The 17,873-nt window shown below is 37.6% G+C and overlaps 1 protein-coding gene across 1 annotated transcript in view; it reads right to left on the bottom strand.

The window, feature by feature from the left end:
* The window catches only part of CORIN (corin, serine peptidase), a 294,825-nt gene that overhangs the window by 32,739 nt on the left and 244,213 nt on the right, over nt 1-17,873 (bottom strand). The window contains exons 14-19 of the mRNA XM_075859548.1: nt 17,154-17,267; nt 16,949-17,059; nt 15,415-15,544; nt 11,639-11,767; nt 8,877-8,926; nt 2,433-2,607 (exon numbers count right to left, since the gene is read on the bottom strand). Of these exons, the coding sequence (XP_075715663.1) occupies nt 2,433-2,607; nt 8,877-8,926; nt 11,639-11,767; nt 15,415-15,544; nt 16,949-17,059; nt 17,154-17,267 (709 nt within the window). The remainder of the gene's footprint in view (nt 1-2,432; nt 2,608-8,876; nt 8,927-11,638; nt 11,768-15,414; nt 15,545-16,948; nt 17,060-17,153; nt 17,268-17,873) is intronic.

Genomic DNA, 17,873 nt, shown 5'->3' on the forward strand with positions numbered 1-17,873 from the left:
GTTTTAGCAAAAGTTCCTTACTGTGTTCAGCTCATACGAGTATCTATTACGGCCTGTTATGACCCTCTGCCGGATACGTCCCTGCTCAGACTCTGCTTGCCCTAACCTCGGTCGTACCCAGTCCGCCCTATTGCCTGAGTATTCATTGTACTTGACCATTGTCTCCTGGTTAATTGGACCAGCTGCTATTCATACCGGAACCACATCAGGAGGTAGCAACCTGTTAGTCTCCCTGCAGCGGTCCAGATCCCCGTACAGGGCTTAAAGGGTAAATATTGTGGAGGCTACTTAGTCAAAGCCCTTAGAGGTGGCCGAAAGTCAAACTGGTCATATAGCACATAAATCTTGTATATAAAGACAGATTTAGTTATAATTTACCTTAAAAGGCATTGTTTCATTGGGACATACCCTTTATCAACTGAAGATGATCACTGTAGGTCTGACTCCTGAAACCGCCAGGGATTGTGGATAACGGCTGAAGGGGATATGTGGTATTACATGCCGGCTATTCAATTAAATAACCAACCATGTAAAACAGGGTCAGGTCCCCCAGTGAGAGAGCTAATCTTTGTCACAAATGGGGTTTTCTTTTATATGATGTCCTAATAGGGTAGATGGGTAAGGCTTGTCCTATTGTGATAACATAGCATAAGAACCAAATGTATATTATATGTCAAATCCCAAAAGTTAATAAAAATAAGGTTATAAAAAAAAAAAGAGCTTTTTGAGTTATTTGTGTAAGCGTTTCATTTTCAGATCAGGCATTTGGGCTCGAACAACAGCCTGGTTTTATTTTTGCTATCAGTTGGTCTTCCATCACACTGTGTAGACCAGTCCCTTTATAGATTAAAGATGCTTCAACAGAAAATAAATAGACATTCCACATCTATATATATGTGCTTTAATTTTTTTTTATATATAACAAATGTCACAGATGGAAAATAACAATCTGATTTAAAGTCATAACACTGATACCTAATGAGAACTTTACGATGAACTGTATTTTACTAATGTCTTGCCAACAGTTTCCATGTTATCACTTATTTCCTAAGATTGGTGCACTCCAGGGGAGCCACTTATAGACTAATTAAAGGGATGAAGAGCAATGTACTAGAATGGGGAATTGTCATTCTGTATTGTTCCCTGTGGACAGAAATCTTGAAGTCATCAGAGCCGTTCAATGGAATTTTTGGATTTATGTAACATTAGCCTTTAACAATGTGTGCCTATTTAGCTTTATTGCTCTTGTAGAACAGTTTTATCACCTAATAACACTGTCAGCTTTTACTTAATTTACCAAGTTACGATTAGTTGCAGAAGTACTGGAAAAATAGATCAAGTGCAAGAGAAAATATCTTCTTGCTGCTTAATGTAGCTTGTAATTTTGTTCTCGGTACAGCAATTACTGAAATGTTCGGCGGAAGACAATAAATACAGACTGAATTTCACTAGATAAAATGTCATATGCTCCATGCTAGTGCACAATGCAAAGGAAGAATAGCCTAATGATTGCCATATTAATTTGCTATATTTAATTAAAACGAATAATTGGTTGTATACTATCATTTCTATCCGTGTTCAGACGCCATATTTTTTTATGTCTCAGTCAGTAGGATGTTCTTTGGGAAATGTAAGAACAACATATGCTGTAATGTGCATGCATTGTGGATGAAAGATATGTGTAAAAACACAAAATATTATAAATTAATATCTAATGAATGTGAACCAATCAGATTGTTTGGATAGCTTATTCTCTAGTACCCTCCAAGTCAGTATTTATAAACTTGTAGGAATGGTCACGTCTCTTGAGTATTCTATGGCAAAATAGAACGTTTAACTTTAATATTTGGAAAAGATGATAACTTCCAAAGTTTATTGAAATGCAATGTTCTTACAATGAGCAGAAAAATAAATATATAATTGAAAATTGACAGCAGAGCGATACATTCTTGGAGTGATCTGGGAATAGAGTACGACAGCCACCGAGAATTTTAACTCCCAGCAGCTTTGTTGGTACATCAGTAGACTGTGCACTACACACAACATTTTATTCGCAGACTATCTATTATTAAGTGGCTGTAAATGGGTCTATTGGCTACAGAAGAGAAATTAAACTCCCCCCTTTGAATCTGGGGTAGGAATTAAAGTGGACATCCCAACTTAAGCATCTATCGCATATCCATGGGATATGCCATATATGTGACAGATGTGGGTACACGCTCTGGGACTTGCACCTTAATGCCACTGTACACAATAAGAAGAAATCCCTACATACTGTTACCAACAATAAGAAAAGTCGTTCGAAAAGATTTAGTTTGGAAAATGTTTAAATTACTGTAGTTATATGCCGTTGCAAAATTATTATTTTTTTACCTTACCGATAATGGAAATTGTATATAACTTGTAATATTTGTAAGTAAGGAAAATCTCACCCTTCAAAGCAGTGTGCGACTGTCAACACCCACTTTTTTCCAATAAGAACACATCCGCAGATGTGCCCACTGGGTTCACTTTGTAGAGAGCATTGCCATGGCCATCTACCAGGCCGACTGGTTCTGCCACCAAGTATCCTCTTGCTCATGCGTGCTGCTGGGCGACGTCCACAATCTGTGTAGACATAAGCATACTAGATATTAAATTCTTATTTATACAATCTCAATAAATTAATAATACCAAAATTCCAGGAAAGTGCGATGAAAGCAATTCTGTATGATTAGATCAGCAGGTTAAGTTATACTTCATAGTCTTTCTATGGAAGATTTTTTTTCAGGCCACCACACAACAACCCTCCAGTTATTATGTCACAAAATATATTTGTGTTTTTGCAGGAAATGCTGGTATGTATGACTTTATAGAGAAATATGAATGAAGTATTCAGGGTTCCTTTTGACCAAGCTTGCGTTTAATCTTAGTCCACTTTAGCAATCCAGTTATCATCCAAAGTAAGCAACCTCAACAGTAAAATACTATGCCTGAAGAAGGGCCAATGTAAGGGAAATAGAGGACCTTGGTCAAAAGATAGTGTAAGGTCGCCCTCAACTTTTGTTATACACAAAGAAACAAAGAATTTCTTGAGAAAAAATGGTCTTATAACAGGGCCATTCTATGTCTAGCTAGTACCAACATACAATACCCAGCTATCTGTAATATGCAGTGACCACATAAATACCACCATGCAGTGCCCAAATAACAGTGCCATATAGTGTTTAAATACGGTCATATAATGAGATACTGGAAGGGCTCTAGTTCTATTAGATCCATCTTCTTCTATAGAAATCAGTAGAGGTTGGTTCAAATAACGTGTGCATAAAAGGACACAGTGGCCATAAACATTTTTTATTCTATTTAGTAAAGCAAATGTTAAAATGTCCCTTGTTCCTTGCACATGTCTCTTAGGGCCTGTTCACATCCCCGTTCACTTTCCGTGCCGGGTTTCCGTCTGAGGTTTCCGTCGGGTGAACCCCGCAACGGAAAGTGAAAGTGAAACCACAGCTTCCGTTTCAGTCACCATTGATATCAATGGTGACGGAAACATCGCTAATGGTTTCCGTTCGTCACCATTCCGGCAGATTTCCATTTTTCCAACAGAATCAATAGCGAACGGTGATGTGAACAGGCCCTTAGCTGAAGTTTTTTTTTGTTTGTTTATATTGAATATCCATATACAAAATAAAATAATAAATAATGAGATTGATAGATACAAAGATATGAGATAGATAGATATAGACATGAGGTAGATAGATAGATAGATAGATAGATAGATAGATAGATAGATAAGAGATAGAAACATAGATAATATATTAATAACTAAATAGATATTATCCTGTACTATGTATCCATTCTTTTTTTTGCATGCAATAAATTCTTGTCATTCTTTAAATATTCAACAGCAGGATAGTAATGTAAAGTTTCTTGCAATTTTTCTAGATACATCCTTCCTAGAACAGAATCTGCTATTGATAATATATTGGCTTGATATGTTACATTGTCTTTTAATATGACTTTCTAAGCAGTAAGGGTAAACTTTCATCAATATTTGAGCCATGCTTCCAGGACATTCATTCTGATTAATGGATCATGTGTCAGACTAATTCATTTATCTAAAAGCTTCTTCAGTCAAGGGTTGCTATTTTGAAGAACCCGACCTGATTATTGTTGAAAAATGTTTGCATTTTAAGCCACTTAAATGTGAATGCGGCACTGTGAATTCTGATTTAAGTTGCCATCGTTTTCCTCTATGTGCTGCTTCACATTCCTTTTTATCTTCTAATACCTTTCATGATGGAACAGTCAGCTGACCTAAGTAAGGAGTTATTAAAACAAGTGTTGACTTATAGACTACAGACTGCACTGTCTATTAAACGACGACGTCAACTTCTTAATAGTTTATATGAGTATCATGCTTGGACAACGTTGGCTTTTGCTTTTCAATTGTCCTTGGGTTGATGCACTTTTATTGCCATTATTTGCCTGACTAAAGACAGTGGCATGCATCTTTGGCAAACATATTTAATGAAGTGTCCTATTTGGGTTAAGATCTTATTCATTTTGTTTGTAGCCAAAGAATTCACATCAGGGAATAAAATCTAAACAGATGACCAAGTTGGCTCATGGTTGGCAAAGTGGCTTATAAATTTGGCTCATGAATTTGGACATGATCAAGTAAACATCTGCAAGGAAATTGCATGTTCTCCTATAAAATCGGAACAGTTTAAAATATATCTATTTAATATAAACAATGGCGGCGACGCGTTTCAACGCTGAACCAGCGTCTTCCTCAGGCCATGTACATCACATGCAATACAGCTTCTTATATATCATAGGGTATTTAGATTCAAAAGGAGGAGAGAAAGCCGCCAAGCTGAGAAAAGGTCAAAGTGCGAACGTGACGTCACAAACTGCATTTATGGTGAAATTTAAGACAAGGCAATTCTCTTATAAAAATAGTAACAATAAACTGCATTATAACAATAGAGTAATATATAAGATTTGGATAAAAGAAATATATATTAATTATAAAACTTTTATTTCTTTTATTAGTTCTATAATTAATATATATTTCTTTTATCCAAATCTAATACAGTGAAGGAAATAAGTATTTGATCCCTTGCTGATTTTGTAAGTTTGCCCACTGTCAAAGACATGAACAGTCTAGAATTTTTAGGCTAGGTTAATTTTACCAGTGAGAGATAGATTATATTTTAAAAAAAACAGAAAATCACATTGTCAAAATTATATATATTTATTTGCATTTTGCACAGAGAAATAAGTATTTGATCCCCTACCAACCATTAAGAGTTCAGCCTCCTCCAGACCAGTTACACGCTCCAAATAAACTTGGTGCCTACATTAAAAACAGCTGTCTTAAATGGTCACCTGTATAAAAGACTCCTGTTCACAGACTCAATTAATCAGTCTGACTCTAACCTCTACAACGTGGGCAAGACCAAAGAGCTTTCTAAGGATGTCAGGGACAAGATCATAGACCTGCACAAGGCTGGAATTGGCTACAAAACCATAAGTAAGACGCTGGGTGAGAAGGAGACAACTGTTGGTGCAATAGTAAGAAAATGGAAGACATACAAAATGACTGTCAATCGACATCGATCTGGGGCTCCATGCAAAATCTCACCTCGTGGGGTATCCTTGATCCTGAGGAAGGTGAGAGCTCAGCCAAAAACTACACGGGGGGAACTTGTTAATGTTCTCAAGTCAGCTGGGACCACAGTCACCAAGAAAACCATTGGTAACACATTACGCCGTAATGGATTAAAATCCTGCAGTACCCGCAAGGTCCCCCTGCTCAAGAAGGCACATGTACAGGCACGTCTGAAGTTTGCAAATGAACATCTGGATGATTATGAGAGTGATTGGGAGAAGGTGCTGTGGTCAGATGAGACTAAAATTTAGCTCTTTGGCATTAACTCAACTCGCCGTGTTTGAAGGAAGAGAAATGCTGCCTATGACCCAAAGAACACTGTCCCCACTGTCAAGCATGGAGGTGGAAACATTATGTTTTGGGGGTGTTTCTCTGCTAAGGGCACAGGACTACTTCACCGCATCAATGGGAGAATGGATGGAGCCATGTACCGTCAAATCCTGAGTGACAACCTCCTTCCCTCCACCAGGACATTAAAAATGGCTCGTGGCTGGGTCTTCCAGCACGACAATGACCAGAAACATACAGCCAAGGCAACAAAGGAGTGGCTCAAAAAGAATCACATTAAGGTCATGGAGTGGCCTAGCCAGTCTCCAGACCTTAATCCCATCGAAAACTTATGGAGGGAGCTGAGGATCCGCGTTGCCAAGGGACAGCCTCGAAATCTTAATGATTTACAGATGATCTGCAAAGAGGAGTGGGCCAAAATTCCATCTAACATGTGTGCAAACCTCATCATCAACTACAAAAAACGTCTGACTGCTGTGCTTGCCAACAAGGGTTTTGCCACCAAGTATTAAGTCTTGTTTGCCAAAGGGATCAAATACTTATTTCTCTGTGCACATTGCAAATAAATATATATCATTTTGACAATGTGATTTTCTGTTTTTTTTTTTTTATATAATCTATCTCTCACTGGTAAAATTAACCTAGCCTAAAAATTCTAGACTGTTCATGTCCTTGACAGTGGGCAAACTTACAAAATCAGCAAGGGATCAAATACTTATTTCCTTCACTGTATATTACTCTATTGTTATAATGCAGTTTATTGTTACTATTGTTACTATTTTTATAAGAGAATTGCCTTGTTTTAAATTTCACCGTAAATGCCGTTTGTGACATCACTTTCGCACTTTGACCTTTTCTCACCTTGGCGGCATTTTCTCCTTTTGAATCTAAATACCCTATGATATATAAGAAGCTGTATTGCATGTGATGTACATGGCCTGAGGAAGACGCTGGTTTAGTGTTGAAACGCGTCGCCACCATTGTTTATATTAAATAGATATATTTTAAACTATTCCGCTTGCTATTTCCCGTACTTTCTATCAGCCACATAGCAGCGCCTCATAAGATCCTTCCTTTTCTATTTTCGGCATTTATCTTGTCAAGCGGTGTATGGTTAACCGGTTTGGATCTTGGCAGCAGCACTTGGGGACTATCCTTGTGATTACCTTTTAATATTGTTCCTACACAATATCTAGGTGAGCATGGTATGTTACTACCTTTAGCTTGCCTAACCTGATTGACCTGCACTATGTGGCGCCGTGCTTTTAACTCTTATTTCCACTCTCCTATAAAATCGTCCTCGGAGAACGTGTATGTAAGTGTGTGGCTGAGAGAGGGAACCGCTGAGAACAGTGATCATAGTAAGACTCTGTTAACACTGGTGCTCCATTCGGTTATGTCAGGAGTCCAGTGTTTTTGACAGCAAGAATAGCGTAGTCTGTAGCACTATTCGTACTATCAAAAACACCAGACGCCTAATGGACCCCATTAAAAAGTCAATGGGATCTGTTAAAATTTGTTAGGATACTTTTAAAAACTGATAAAGCATACTTGTCATGGCTCTGTTAAGTTTGGAAGCCATGATGGTATCAACTCAGTGCATTTTCTAGGTGGGTTTGTTAAATCTTGTAACAATAAAGACAATCTCTACCTTCCAATGACTTTGAGATGTCCGTGAGTCCTAATTTACCCAGTGGTATGTACTCTGCCCTTCCTCTGATTTCCCTATGGCAGTTTTCAGTTTATGAACGTTTTCAGCCACATTAGGTCTTCATCAGATAATTCTATATAAAACAGAACAGAAAAAAATAATAGTATATAACAACGCTTTTATGTCACATAATCATATATAAAGAAATATACACCAAAAACCAGCGTTCTCAAAAGATCATATAGATATGAGATAAGTGAATACAAATCGAACATCACCATAGATAATACGTTATAAATCCCATACAATGTATATTAATGTATTAATTGTGACATACATCTCTACTATTTCTAATCGAATGACCAGAGAAATACAAAAGATACGATTAGTTCTATCATAAATTTAAACAGATTTGTCCACACGTTGTGATCTGTATAAGAAACTTAAGTATAAGAAAGAACAATATATCTTGGAGGGTACCCAAATAGTAGAGATGTATGTCACAATTAATACATTAATATACATTGTATGTGATTTATAACATTTTATCTATGGTGATGTTCGATTTGTATTCACTTATCTCATATCTATATGATCTTTTGATAACGCTGGTTTTTGTTGTATATTTCTTTATATATTATTATGTGACATAAAAGCGTTGTTGTATACTATTATTATTTTCTGTTCTGTTTTATATAGAATTATCGGATGAAGGACTAATGTGGCCGAAAATGTTCATAATATATGAGTGGATTGCATAATAAAATATATTTACTCCACCCTAAACCTGAGTGCCAAGTTTTTACATTACATTACTGAGGAGTGGAACCCTACTTGAGCACCACCTTTCATCGGAGTGCCATATATTTCCTAAATACTGACGTTTTCAGTTTATTGGCACAGTACTGAAGTCCTCAATCACCACCTAGGGGCTTCTAAGACCCAGTTCTCTCCAGCGTAAAGGTCTTAAGATGTGACAGAATACATTTTTATATGAGATGAGCTTTATTCTCAGTGCATGAAGCTCTGATGCCACATCTGCCTGCACAACTTAGTAAGAGAAATCCAGTGGTTGAATGTGCATTTTTTATTTCATAGGTAGACGTGCTAAGAAGCTGCCAGACACCTCTTAAAATCCAATATGTCCAATGATATGTCCAATGTCCATCACCAACCTTGATCTGGCCCTGGCCATATCTTTACAAAAAAATATTATAAAAATGAACTTAACATGAGGACACCTGGTTTTGATGCACATAATAAAAAATATTTCATTACCTTCCTTGGTGCACAAAAGGGAAATTTTGCTTTTGCTTTCACACGAGTGCCTAGTAACAAAATGCAAGAAGTTACTAAAAAAAAATCATTTAGATAGGACATTAGACAACTATTCAAATTAAAATGAATAAAAACGTTTCATAGCTCTCCCTGTTACCAAGGCTGTGTTCACATCAGCGTTGGGCTTTCCGTTCATGGGTTCCGTTGCAGCTTCCCGTCGGAGGAACCCATGAACGGAAAGCCAGACCGAAACTAAAGCTTCCGTTACTATTGATTTCAATGGTAATCCTTCCGTTTGCCTTGGTTTTTATTTGTTTACGTTCCGTAAAGTTTCTGTTTTTCTCGCGGAAACAATAGCGCAGTCGACTACGCTATTGTTTCCTCAAAAAAAAGCTAAAACCTTACGGAACGACAACAATCGGAAACCAAGGCAAATGTAAGCATTACCATTGAAATCAATAGTAATGCAAACGAAGCTTTGTGAACAGGCCCTAACATCACAAAAATGCTTCATATTTTACAGTATATTTATAATTCAAGCTTAATGACTCCCAAACATCTTCAAGATTTCTGAAAAACATCAGAAAGGATGATTGTGGAGAAGGACGGTGTCACTCTCCATGGTATTTCTTTAAATATATAGCATAATAAAAAAAAAATTTTATGATTTTTCGATTGCAGACAAAATGTGTACGATTTTGATGATATTTTAAGTAATACTTAGAATCGAGGATGATTCTGTACACAAGATAATACAAAATACTAAAACTGTATGTAGGCTCCTGCACGAAATTCTTTTGTAAATCCCAAACAACTTTAGACTTCATGCACACAGCAAATCTAAGGGTACGGAGTATGTATGGCGGCACACAGTGCCCCAGCGAGTCTCTATTATGGAGTCGTAGGCACTCTGTATGCTGGCATACAGTGCCATTGTACTACACCGTCATCTCTCTTAGCAACAATCCTTCTAGGGGAGAAAGCTTCCATAATACGGCATGCAATGCAACATGCCATGATTTTCCATATAAATCTGTGTGATAAAACCTACATATGAAATCAGAGGTACATTGAGATACACTATAGGCCCATAGATTTGCATGTGTTCTGTATTAGGGCCGCGTACTGTCAGTACTTACTTGCATAAAAGTAGATGAGATCACTATTGTTTTCATTTAACTATAATTTAGGGATTAACTTATATGAACCAGGTACTGGATCTGTCAGCATGATCTTTAGAACCTTGGCCTATGGACTTCATCATCCTAGCATTTGGGGATCTAGGGAATCTGCCAGGATAAGATTAGAAGGCTCATTCTTTATTGTTTTCTGATGTTTTGATTGAATTTGACCTAAAAATACTGTATATATCTGGGAAATAAAGTATTCACAATATATAAATAGATATCTACTTTGCGCTATGTCTCTTGATATTAACCTGTTTTTGTTTTAATGCATGATGGCCTTATCCTAATACAATTAAATTCTTCTCTTTTCATTTGCCAGTCATTCCTATTGAAAGTAATGCATTTGCCAGGTATTCATGACTGACTGGATGCAAATGGTTTAAATAGGTTCACTATTTACTTTTTATGGAAAATTTCAATTTGCCCTGTTTATTAAAATGACATTAACCAGGTATTTAAATTTTAAGCCCAATTTCCTATACATTTATATTAACCATGTTAATTGAAGAACCTAACTAATAAAGCTAGATGACTAGATTATTGAGTTGTTAGGAATGTAAACATTAAAATGGTAAAGATTGATTTTAGAATTCAATCTATTTCTTAGTAGGAGTTTAACCAATCCTTTATAATTAAAACGTACCTCTAGTGGAAAATAAAAACTTTGCCGTGCTCTAATATCCCCATGTTCAGTACCTTTTGTGAAGTCTGTCTGTCTCTGTCTGTCTGTCTCTATCTATCTATCTATCTATCTATCTATCTATCTATCTATCTATCTATCTATCTATCTATCTATCTATCTATCTATCTATCTATCTATCTATCTATCTATCTATCTATCTATCTATCTATCTATCCTATATGTACAAAAGCATTGGGACACCTACAGGAAAGGGCCTAGTTTCCAAAAATATGAGTATGGGGGTAGAATACTGTATGTTTTTTTTATTTTATAATTAATTAGATTAATTAATTAATTTCTTTATTTGTGTACGTAGAAAGTGTGAAAATTGTTCCAAACTCCCTGGCAGCAAAAGGGTTAATATCCGGATCACGCTCAATCTGCCTCTGCATATGTTACTCCTACAAAACGGCTTTTCAGTCTTTGCACACAGATCCAGGTTTTACTCAAACTCAACGGTCCACATTTCTATATAATGTTTCTTGGATGTTGGAACATCTGGTTCTTGTAATTTCCCACTTACATTTGTTGCCATGGTAAAATAACAATTAAACAATTACATTACTGGAAATAAATACAAATTAAATCAACTAATGTCAGTTTTTAACCGTAGTGGAGTTCATTGTGAATGACAGAAACACTATTGTTTTCTCTAAAAGAGCTGAAATTCGGCAAAATATTCTCTGCAAAAAATATTGTTACTCCATGAAAAAACAAGAACTGCTTGCCTTTAGACCCCTACCATATAAAAAGGGTCATGAATATTGTGGATAGCCACATAAAAGTGAGATGAGATCAGAGTTTAAGAATTTCATACTTTTTGTTAGGAGGAATTAACAGAAACAAAGGATCCAAAAATGAGAACAATGTATATCTAAATCTTCACTCCTTACCCTGGTAACAGTAGTTCATGAAAAGCAGATCCGTTGTGCGTCTTCCACTCCGGGTTTAGATGCAACACATTATTACTCTCTGAATGACGAAAGTCGATGATAGGTGTAACCACAGTCATAGAGGGACCTCTAAAAGACAGTAAAAGTTGATCGTTAGCATGATGAAGTGTTTAACAGGAACATATGGACCACCTAGACCAAAAATATTGGCTGCAATGGCCAAATGATAAAGGTTGTGAAAGATGATAAACTAAAGGGGTTTTCCAGTCCTAAGGAATTGATGGCCTATCCTCAGGATACCCAATACCTGATCAGTAGGGGTCTGACTCCCAGCACCCCCGCCAATCAGCTGTTTTGAAGTGGTCGCGGCGCTCGTACCTTCATTCCTTACTTGCTCGTACTGTGAATCGCCGACACACTTGTAGTGGCAGTTCACAGTATTACAGACGGTTCCATTCGCTTAAAGAGGCTCTATCACCAGATTATCTCCTACATAATCTGATCGGTGCTGTAATGTAGATAACAGTGGTTTTTATTTGGAAAAACTACCATTTTTGAGCAAGTTATGAGCAATTTTAGATTTATGCTAATGAGTTTCTTAATGACCAACTGGGTGTGTTTTTACTTTTTACCAACTGGGCGTTGTAAAGAGGAGTGTATGACGCTGACCAATCAGTGATCAGCGTCATACACTTCTCATTGTTCCAGTGTGATTGTGCAGTGCAAGGAGCTGGGCTGGAACAATGAGAAGTGTAGGACACTGATTGGGGGTCACTGATTGGTCAGTGTCATACACTCCTCTGTACAACGCCCAGTTGGTAAAAAGTAGAAACACGCCCAGTTGGACATTAAGAAACTAATTAGCATAAATCTAAAATTGCTCATAACTTGCTCAAAAACAATCATTTTTCAAAATAAAAACCACTGCTGTTATCTACATTACAGCGCCGATCAGATTATGTAGGAGATAGAGCACATATAATCTGGTGACAGAGCTTCTTTAAATAGGAGACGGCTGCAATACTGTGAACTGCAGCTACAATTATGAGTGCTACAGCCCCTTCAAAATAGGTGATCGGCGGGGGCGTTGGGAGTTGAACCCCCACCGATCAGGTATTAATGGCCTATCCTGAGGATAGGCCATCAGTTTCTAAAGACTGGAAAACCCCTTTAAAACTGGTTGATTATAAAAGTAATGTACAGGTGAGTATCCTGGGGCCTGAAGGGTAGGAACATTGTTTGATTAACCCCTAGCAACTTCAGAGGCACAATTAAAGGGTATTACGCTTTCACCAAATAAATATTATATTTATGCAATTTTCCAAAATACTTTTTTAGATTAATTCCACACTGTTTTCAAGATCTGTGCTGCAGTCATTTAATAGAAGCATTCATTGTTTACTTCCAGCGGACAGAATTCTATCCTGGTTATTATCACACAGGGGCATGTCTCAGTTTCAGTACAGTTATCATCACATGACCGGGACAGATTTTCTATCTCTGGTAGTAAACAATAAAAGTTACATTTGCAAGACAGCAAGCAGAGGTCTTGAAATATGTGAGGAATTGATACAGAACTTTGTATAGCTTTTTATTATACAAAGAATTTGCTAGAATGTTACAAAACATAGGTTTTTTTTCTAGGAAGAGTCCCTTTAGTGCATTCCAAAAAGATTGGAACTTGGTCTTGTTGGAATAAGAATTGTTTGTTTTTTGGGATTATTACTATGTACAGTATTATAAAAACATGGCTGCTTTCTTTAAGAAATAGCACCTCATCTGTACATCTGTGTCTTGTATTGAAGCTCAGCTCCATTGATGTGAATGAGGCTGAACTGCAATATCACACACAACCTGTGGACAGGGGTGGCACTGTTCTAGTAAAATGAAATGATTTTTTCAGCTCACCGGTGTCCAGCGTCTTCAGTGATCCAGTGCACGGACCTCGTCCTGGCTCAGGCGTCTTCTACAACAGCAAACACATGGTATGATCCAGCACTTCATGAAGCAATCTTAGGACATTATTGTAGAAACATTTCAAATCCATCCAGCACACGAAGACAGAGGACCAGTACGCCTACGTGTTTCAAACGCCAACGCTATGACTAAGAAAACAGTTGCCGCTTGAAACACGTAGGCGTACTGGTCCTCGGTCTTTGTGTGCTGGATGGATTATTAATGTTTCCACAATAATGTCCTAGGATTGCTTCATGACATGCTCGATCACACCTTTTGTTTGCTGCTGTGGCACTGTTTTAGGAAGAAAGTAGCCATGTTTTTTTTTTTTAACCCTGTACAACCACTTCAATTGTTTTGAGCTTAATATTAAAACATAGTGTCACAATACATTGTACACCAGTAGGACTTCATGGCACGCGCATTCTGTCGTCTTTCTTCAAATGATCAATATTGTTGTCGACTAACAATTATTCTCAAAGTCAGTAAGAATAACCGCCTCGACAACAAACATGACATTATATAATACAACTTGTTGCAAAGGGTCTGTAAAGTGAACTCCATGTGTTGAGTTCCCTGAAGGGCACAGACAGATTCGGACATAAACTTTAGGATTCACTGCTTTTCTGTTACAGAATACCCTATAAACTTTTACTACAAAATTCAGTACCCATTATATAAATTGTACCTAAATTGATGCAACACAAAGCCTTTCTCTTTATGGAAGGTTAGGAAATGTCCGTGCGTCTGCATTCATTGTACAATATCTCAAAAACATAATGGAGCTTTACACATAATTCCGTTAGTTAAGGATAGCACAACTTGGATGACACTACCGCAAAGACAAAAAAATCTTGGCACAAATTACAGAAATAACTGGCAGAGCTGACTAGTCCCTGGTGCCCAGATCTTACTCCATATTGGACGATGTGTTTCTTATATTCCCTACCAGGCTTATTAAACGATGATCACACTCGGCTTTTGCCAGCGTCTGCATGGGTATATACTAAGAACTGTTTAACAAGAAAGAAAGTTGAACCGCCAGAAGCCATGTCTACGATGCAGACGCCGTGCCCTTGGGCTCTTCTATAGACTACACTGCATCTGTGTCTAGTGTCTCAATATGTAAATGAAAAATGGTAGAATTCATGGGGAAGAGCACATATGAAAAAAGAAGCTAGCTAAGTAAAGGTATCAAATAGCCAAACACACCCATCTATTAAAGGGAAGTCAATAACAATCCCCATTCAAACGCACTATTATGTCATATGGACCGGAACGGGGAGACACAAACAAAGAGTTCTCACTGTGACTGAGCCAGCCTGTCCATTTATTACATTGCTGCCCACTGAAACCTTTTGTCACCTTTGCATTTTACCTGACAAAATGTGAAACATTTTCATTCGTAAAAAGTTTACCAGACACAAAACCCTGTACTAGCATTGAGCAGTTATACAGCGCCGTTATACTTCAGTTTGTGTCCAAATGGCAATTTTTTTTTTTTAACTAAATAGCGGAAAAAGCCATTGCTCCTTCACTGCAGTCACTTTGGCATTACTAATGCTGTCCTCGCTTTAAAGAGCTTGAAGGGGGTTGGATACCGTCTATGCCTGTGGGGGAGGAGGAGCCCAGTCAAAAGTTTGTGATGGGGCCCAGGATTTTTGAGTATTATTACTGTAGTTGTTCTTTGCTGAGTTATAGTGTACAAATTAAACATTTCAATGAAGTGGATGAAATTTGAAAATGAGGAAATATTAATACAAGTTATTCTTTCTTCATGACCCAGAGTATTTATTCTAACTACCAACTACTGACCTTACCCTAAACCCATTTGCCTGCAGACCCATTGAGATAACTCTTCTTCCCATTCATCAGCACAAACTTGATAGTCAGATGCTGCTCTGTGAATTACCAGGGATGACAATGAGCTTACATTGTTTGAGGCAGAAACTGAAAAATAAAATGCAAAATAATAATGTGGAAGTTTAATCAATCAAGAAATAACAATGTTGGCATTTCTAGCAGCACCCGCCACTGAACTACCTACAGTAAGTACTGGGTAGCTTTCTTTTCAGTGTGTCATCTACCTTTTAAAGAGTTCCAAAGGCAAATACAAATTACTCCAGGTGTTGTGTGCAAAGTCCACGTTTACCTCGTTTCTGCCCTACGTTTATCGTGTATGTCGGGAAAGCTCCTGACGTACACAATAAATGTTTCCAGTGGGCTCCATCAGCCGGACAGAGGCCAAAGGAGTGTTGTTTTGGCCACCAATGTGCTGGTATACATCCCTTTTTTTTAAGGATGGAATTTCGTAGCAAACTACACTATTCCATCCTGCGGAATTTAGAAAAAAAACGTATAACTCACGGTATATGTTTTAAACATAGGAGCCTATGGGTAACGGATGCCTATATATCGCATCATCACAGATATATGTTAAACGAATACATCGGGAAGCTATATTGGCGTAACTGTTTATATATGGACAGTTATGTCACTGGAGCTTTCTGCACAGGGCCACAGGTAGCACCGTTATCCTCGTCTTTGCTGCCCACACTCCGACCTCCCCAAACCAGAGGGAGTCAGATGATTTACCTTTTTTGATTTCCCCAACCCCATTACCGTGGCCTTTGTACCACACACCCACCCCACGACAGCCTAACTATACCCCCTTCAAAGCAGCTGGAGTCCTTGGCTGCTTTTTATGTCCCGTAGGGTAACCCTAGTGAAGTTACTGTCTATAGTTTTGTCCATGAAGCTACCACATTGAAGCTCTGCCCGGGGACTCAAGCCCTGAGAAAGCACCAGACGTCACTGTGCATATATGGATAGTTACATCAGAAGCTTCCCCAGAGCCAGTGTCATGGGCAGAGAAAGCATCAGGAAGCACTTTGCCTGGGGTCGCCAGGAGCTTCCCCAGGGCCGCTGTCAGCCGAAACCATCAGTCAATCTAACCATAATACCAATCAAATAGAAGTTCATCAACTTAGATTTGAATAGTAATAGGAGTAGATTGTGTGTCAGAGGCACACAGGACCTGCTGTCAGTCCAGCTGTCAGACGGATTTGCTTACTGCGGCGTCATGCTACTTTTATGTATAGTTGATACATAGAAGCTGCAGCGCTATAATGAAACATTTTTAATAAAACTACAATATATTAAATAAAATTATTAGTATGCAAAACCGCAGCAATATTTTTCATAACCTTTAAGACAACCTCAGTTCATATAATGCAGTCATATGATTGATATTGGGAACTTATTTTAATTGATTTTAATTTAAATATTAAGCAAGTAAATACACTTTAGTAGTAAAGGAAATTATTTTATGCATCTAATCTACATCCTTCTTACCACAGTTCCATTCATCAGAAGTGTCTGTACAGTCCACTTGCCCATCACACCACATATTCCGTGGGACACACTCATGATTAGCACATTCAAGTTCCTCTTGTGTGCAGGATGCTGAAAAATTCATAGAAAATGAAGACTTTACACAAATCAAACTTGTGTGAATGGAAAGGAGTTTAACTTGTTCTTTAATATTTCCAAAACTTACAACAATTCTTCTCCTCTAACTCATCAGGGCAATCTGGAAAGCCATCACAGATCATGGAATGTTTGATGCACATCTTGTGTCCGGGACATTCCCATAGGCCTCTCTCTGTGCAGTCTTTAGAAAATAAAGATGTTGTACTGTAATAAACGTTCAGTAGCCCTACAGTAAATGTTTTGCAATATATACACCATAGAGGAAATACGTATCCCAGACATATGAGCAGGGTTAACATAAAGAAATGTCTGGGCCAAATCTTAAGTATAAAGTCTCGAATATTTAGTTCTGAAGAACAATGCACTGAACTTCTGTTACCTGTTAATAAGATTTTAAAGCATTTCCACCAGGGTTGCAAGTCAATTGTAAATTAATGTTTAGTCCCTAAAAATAGTGAACTTTTGGCCAGTGCCCATGTTGTCAAGAATAAAAAGGAGGGATCAGTCATGTTTTTAGAAGGTGCGGTTGGTTCTGTAGATGCACACAGTGGGACGGATTTGAAGCGACTCTTTAGTACTCTCTACTTATCAAAACAGGGAAGGGCATACCGCTATTACTCTACTGGCACTATGTCTGGTATTATAATATTGGTACTATGCTACAATTTTATGTCTAGTTCTATAGTTAATGGGCACTATTGATAGCAATATTTCAGTTAAATAAATTGCAGACTGAAAGAATTTAAAGTGCTGTCAACTTATTTCTCATGCATCTCCCTGATATGCA

Source organism: Rhinoderma darwinii, chromosome 1 (genome assembly GCF_050947455.1).
Source record: "Rhinoderma darwinii isolate aRhiDar2 chromosome 1, aRhiDar2.hap1, whole genome shotgun sequence".
Classification (NCBI taxonomy): domain Eukaryota; kingdom Metazoa; phylum Chordata; class Amphibia; order Anura; family Rhinodermatidae; genus Rhinoderma; species Rhinoderma darwinii.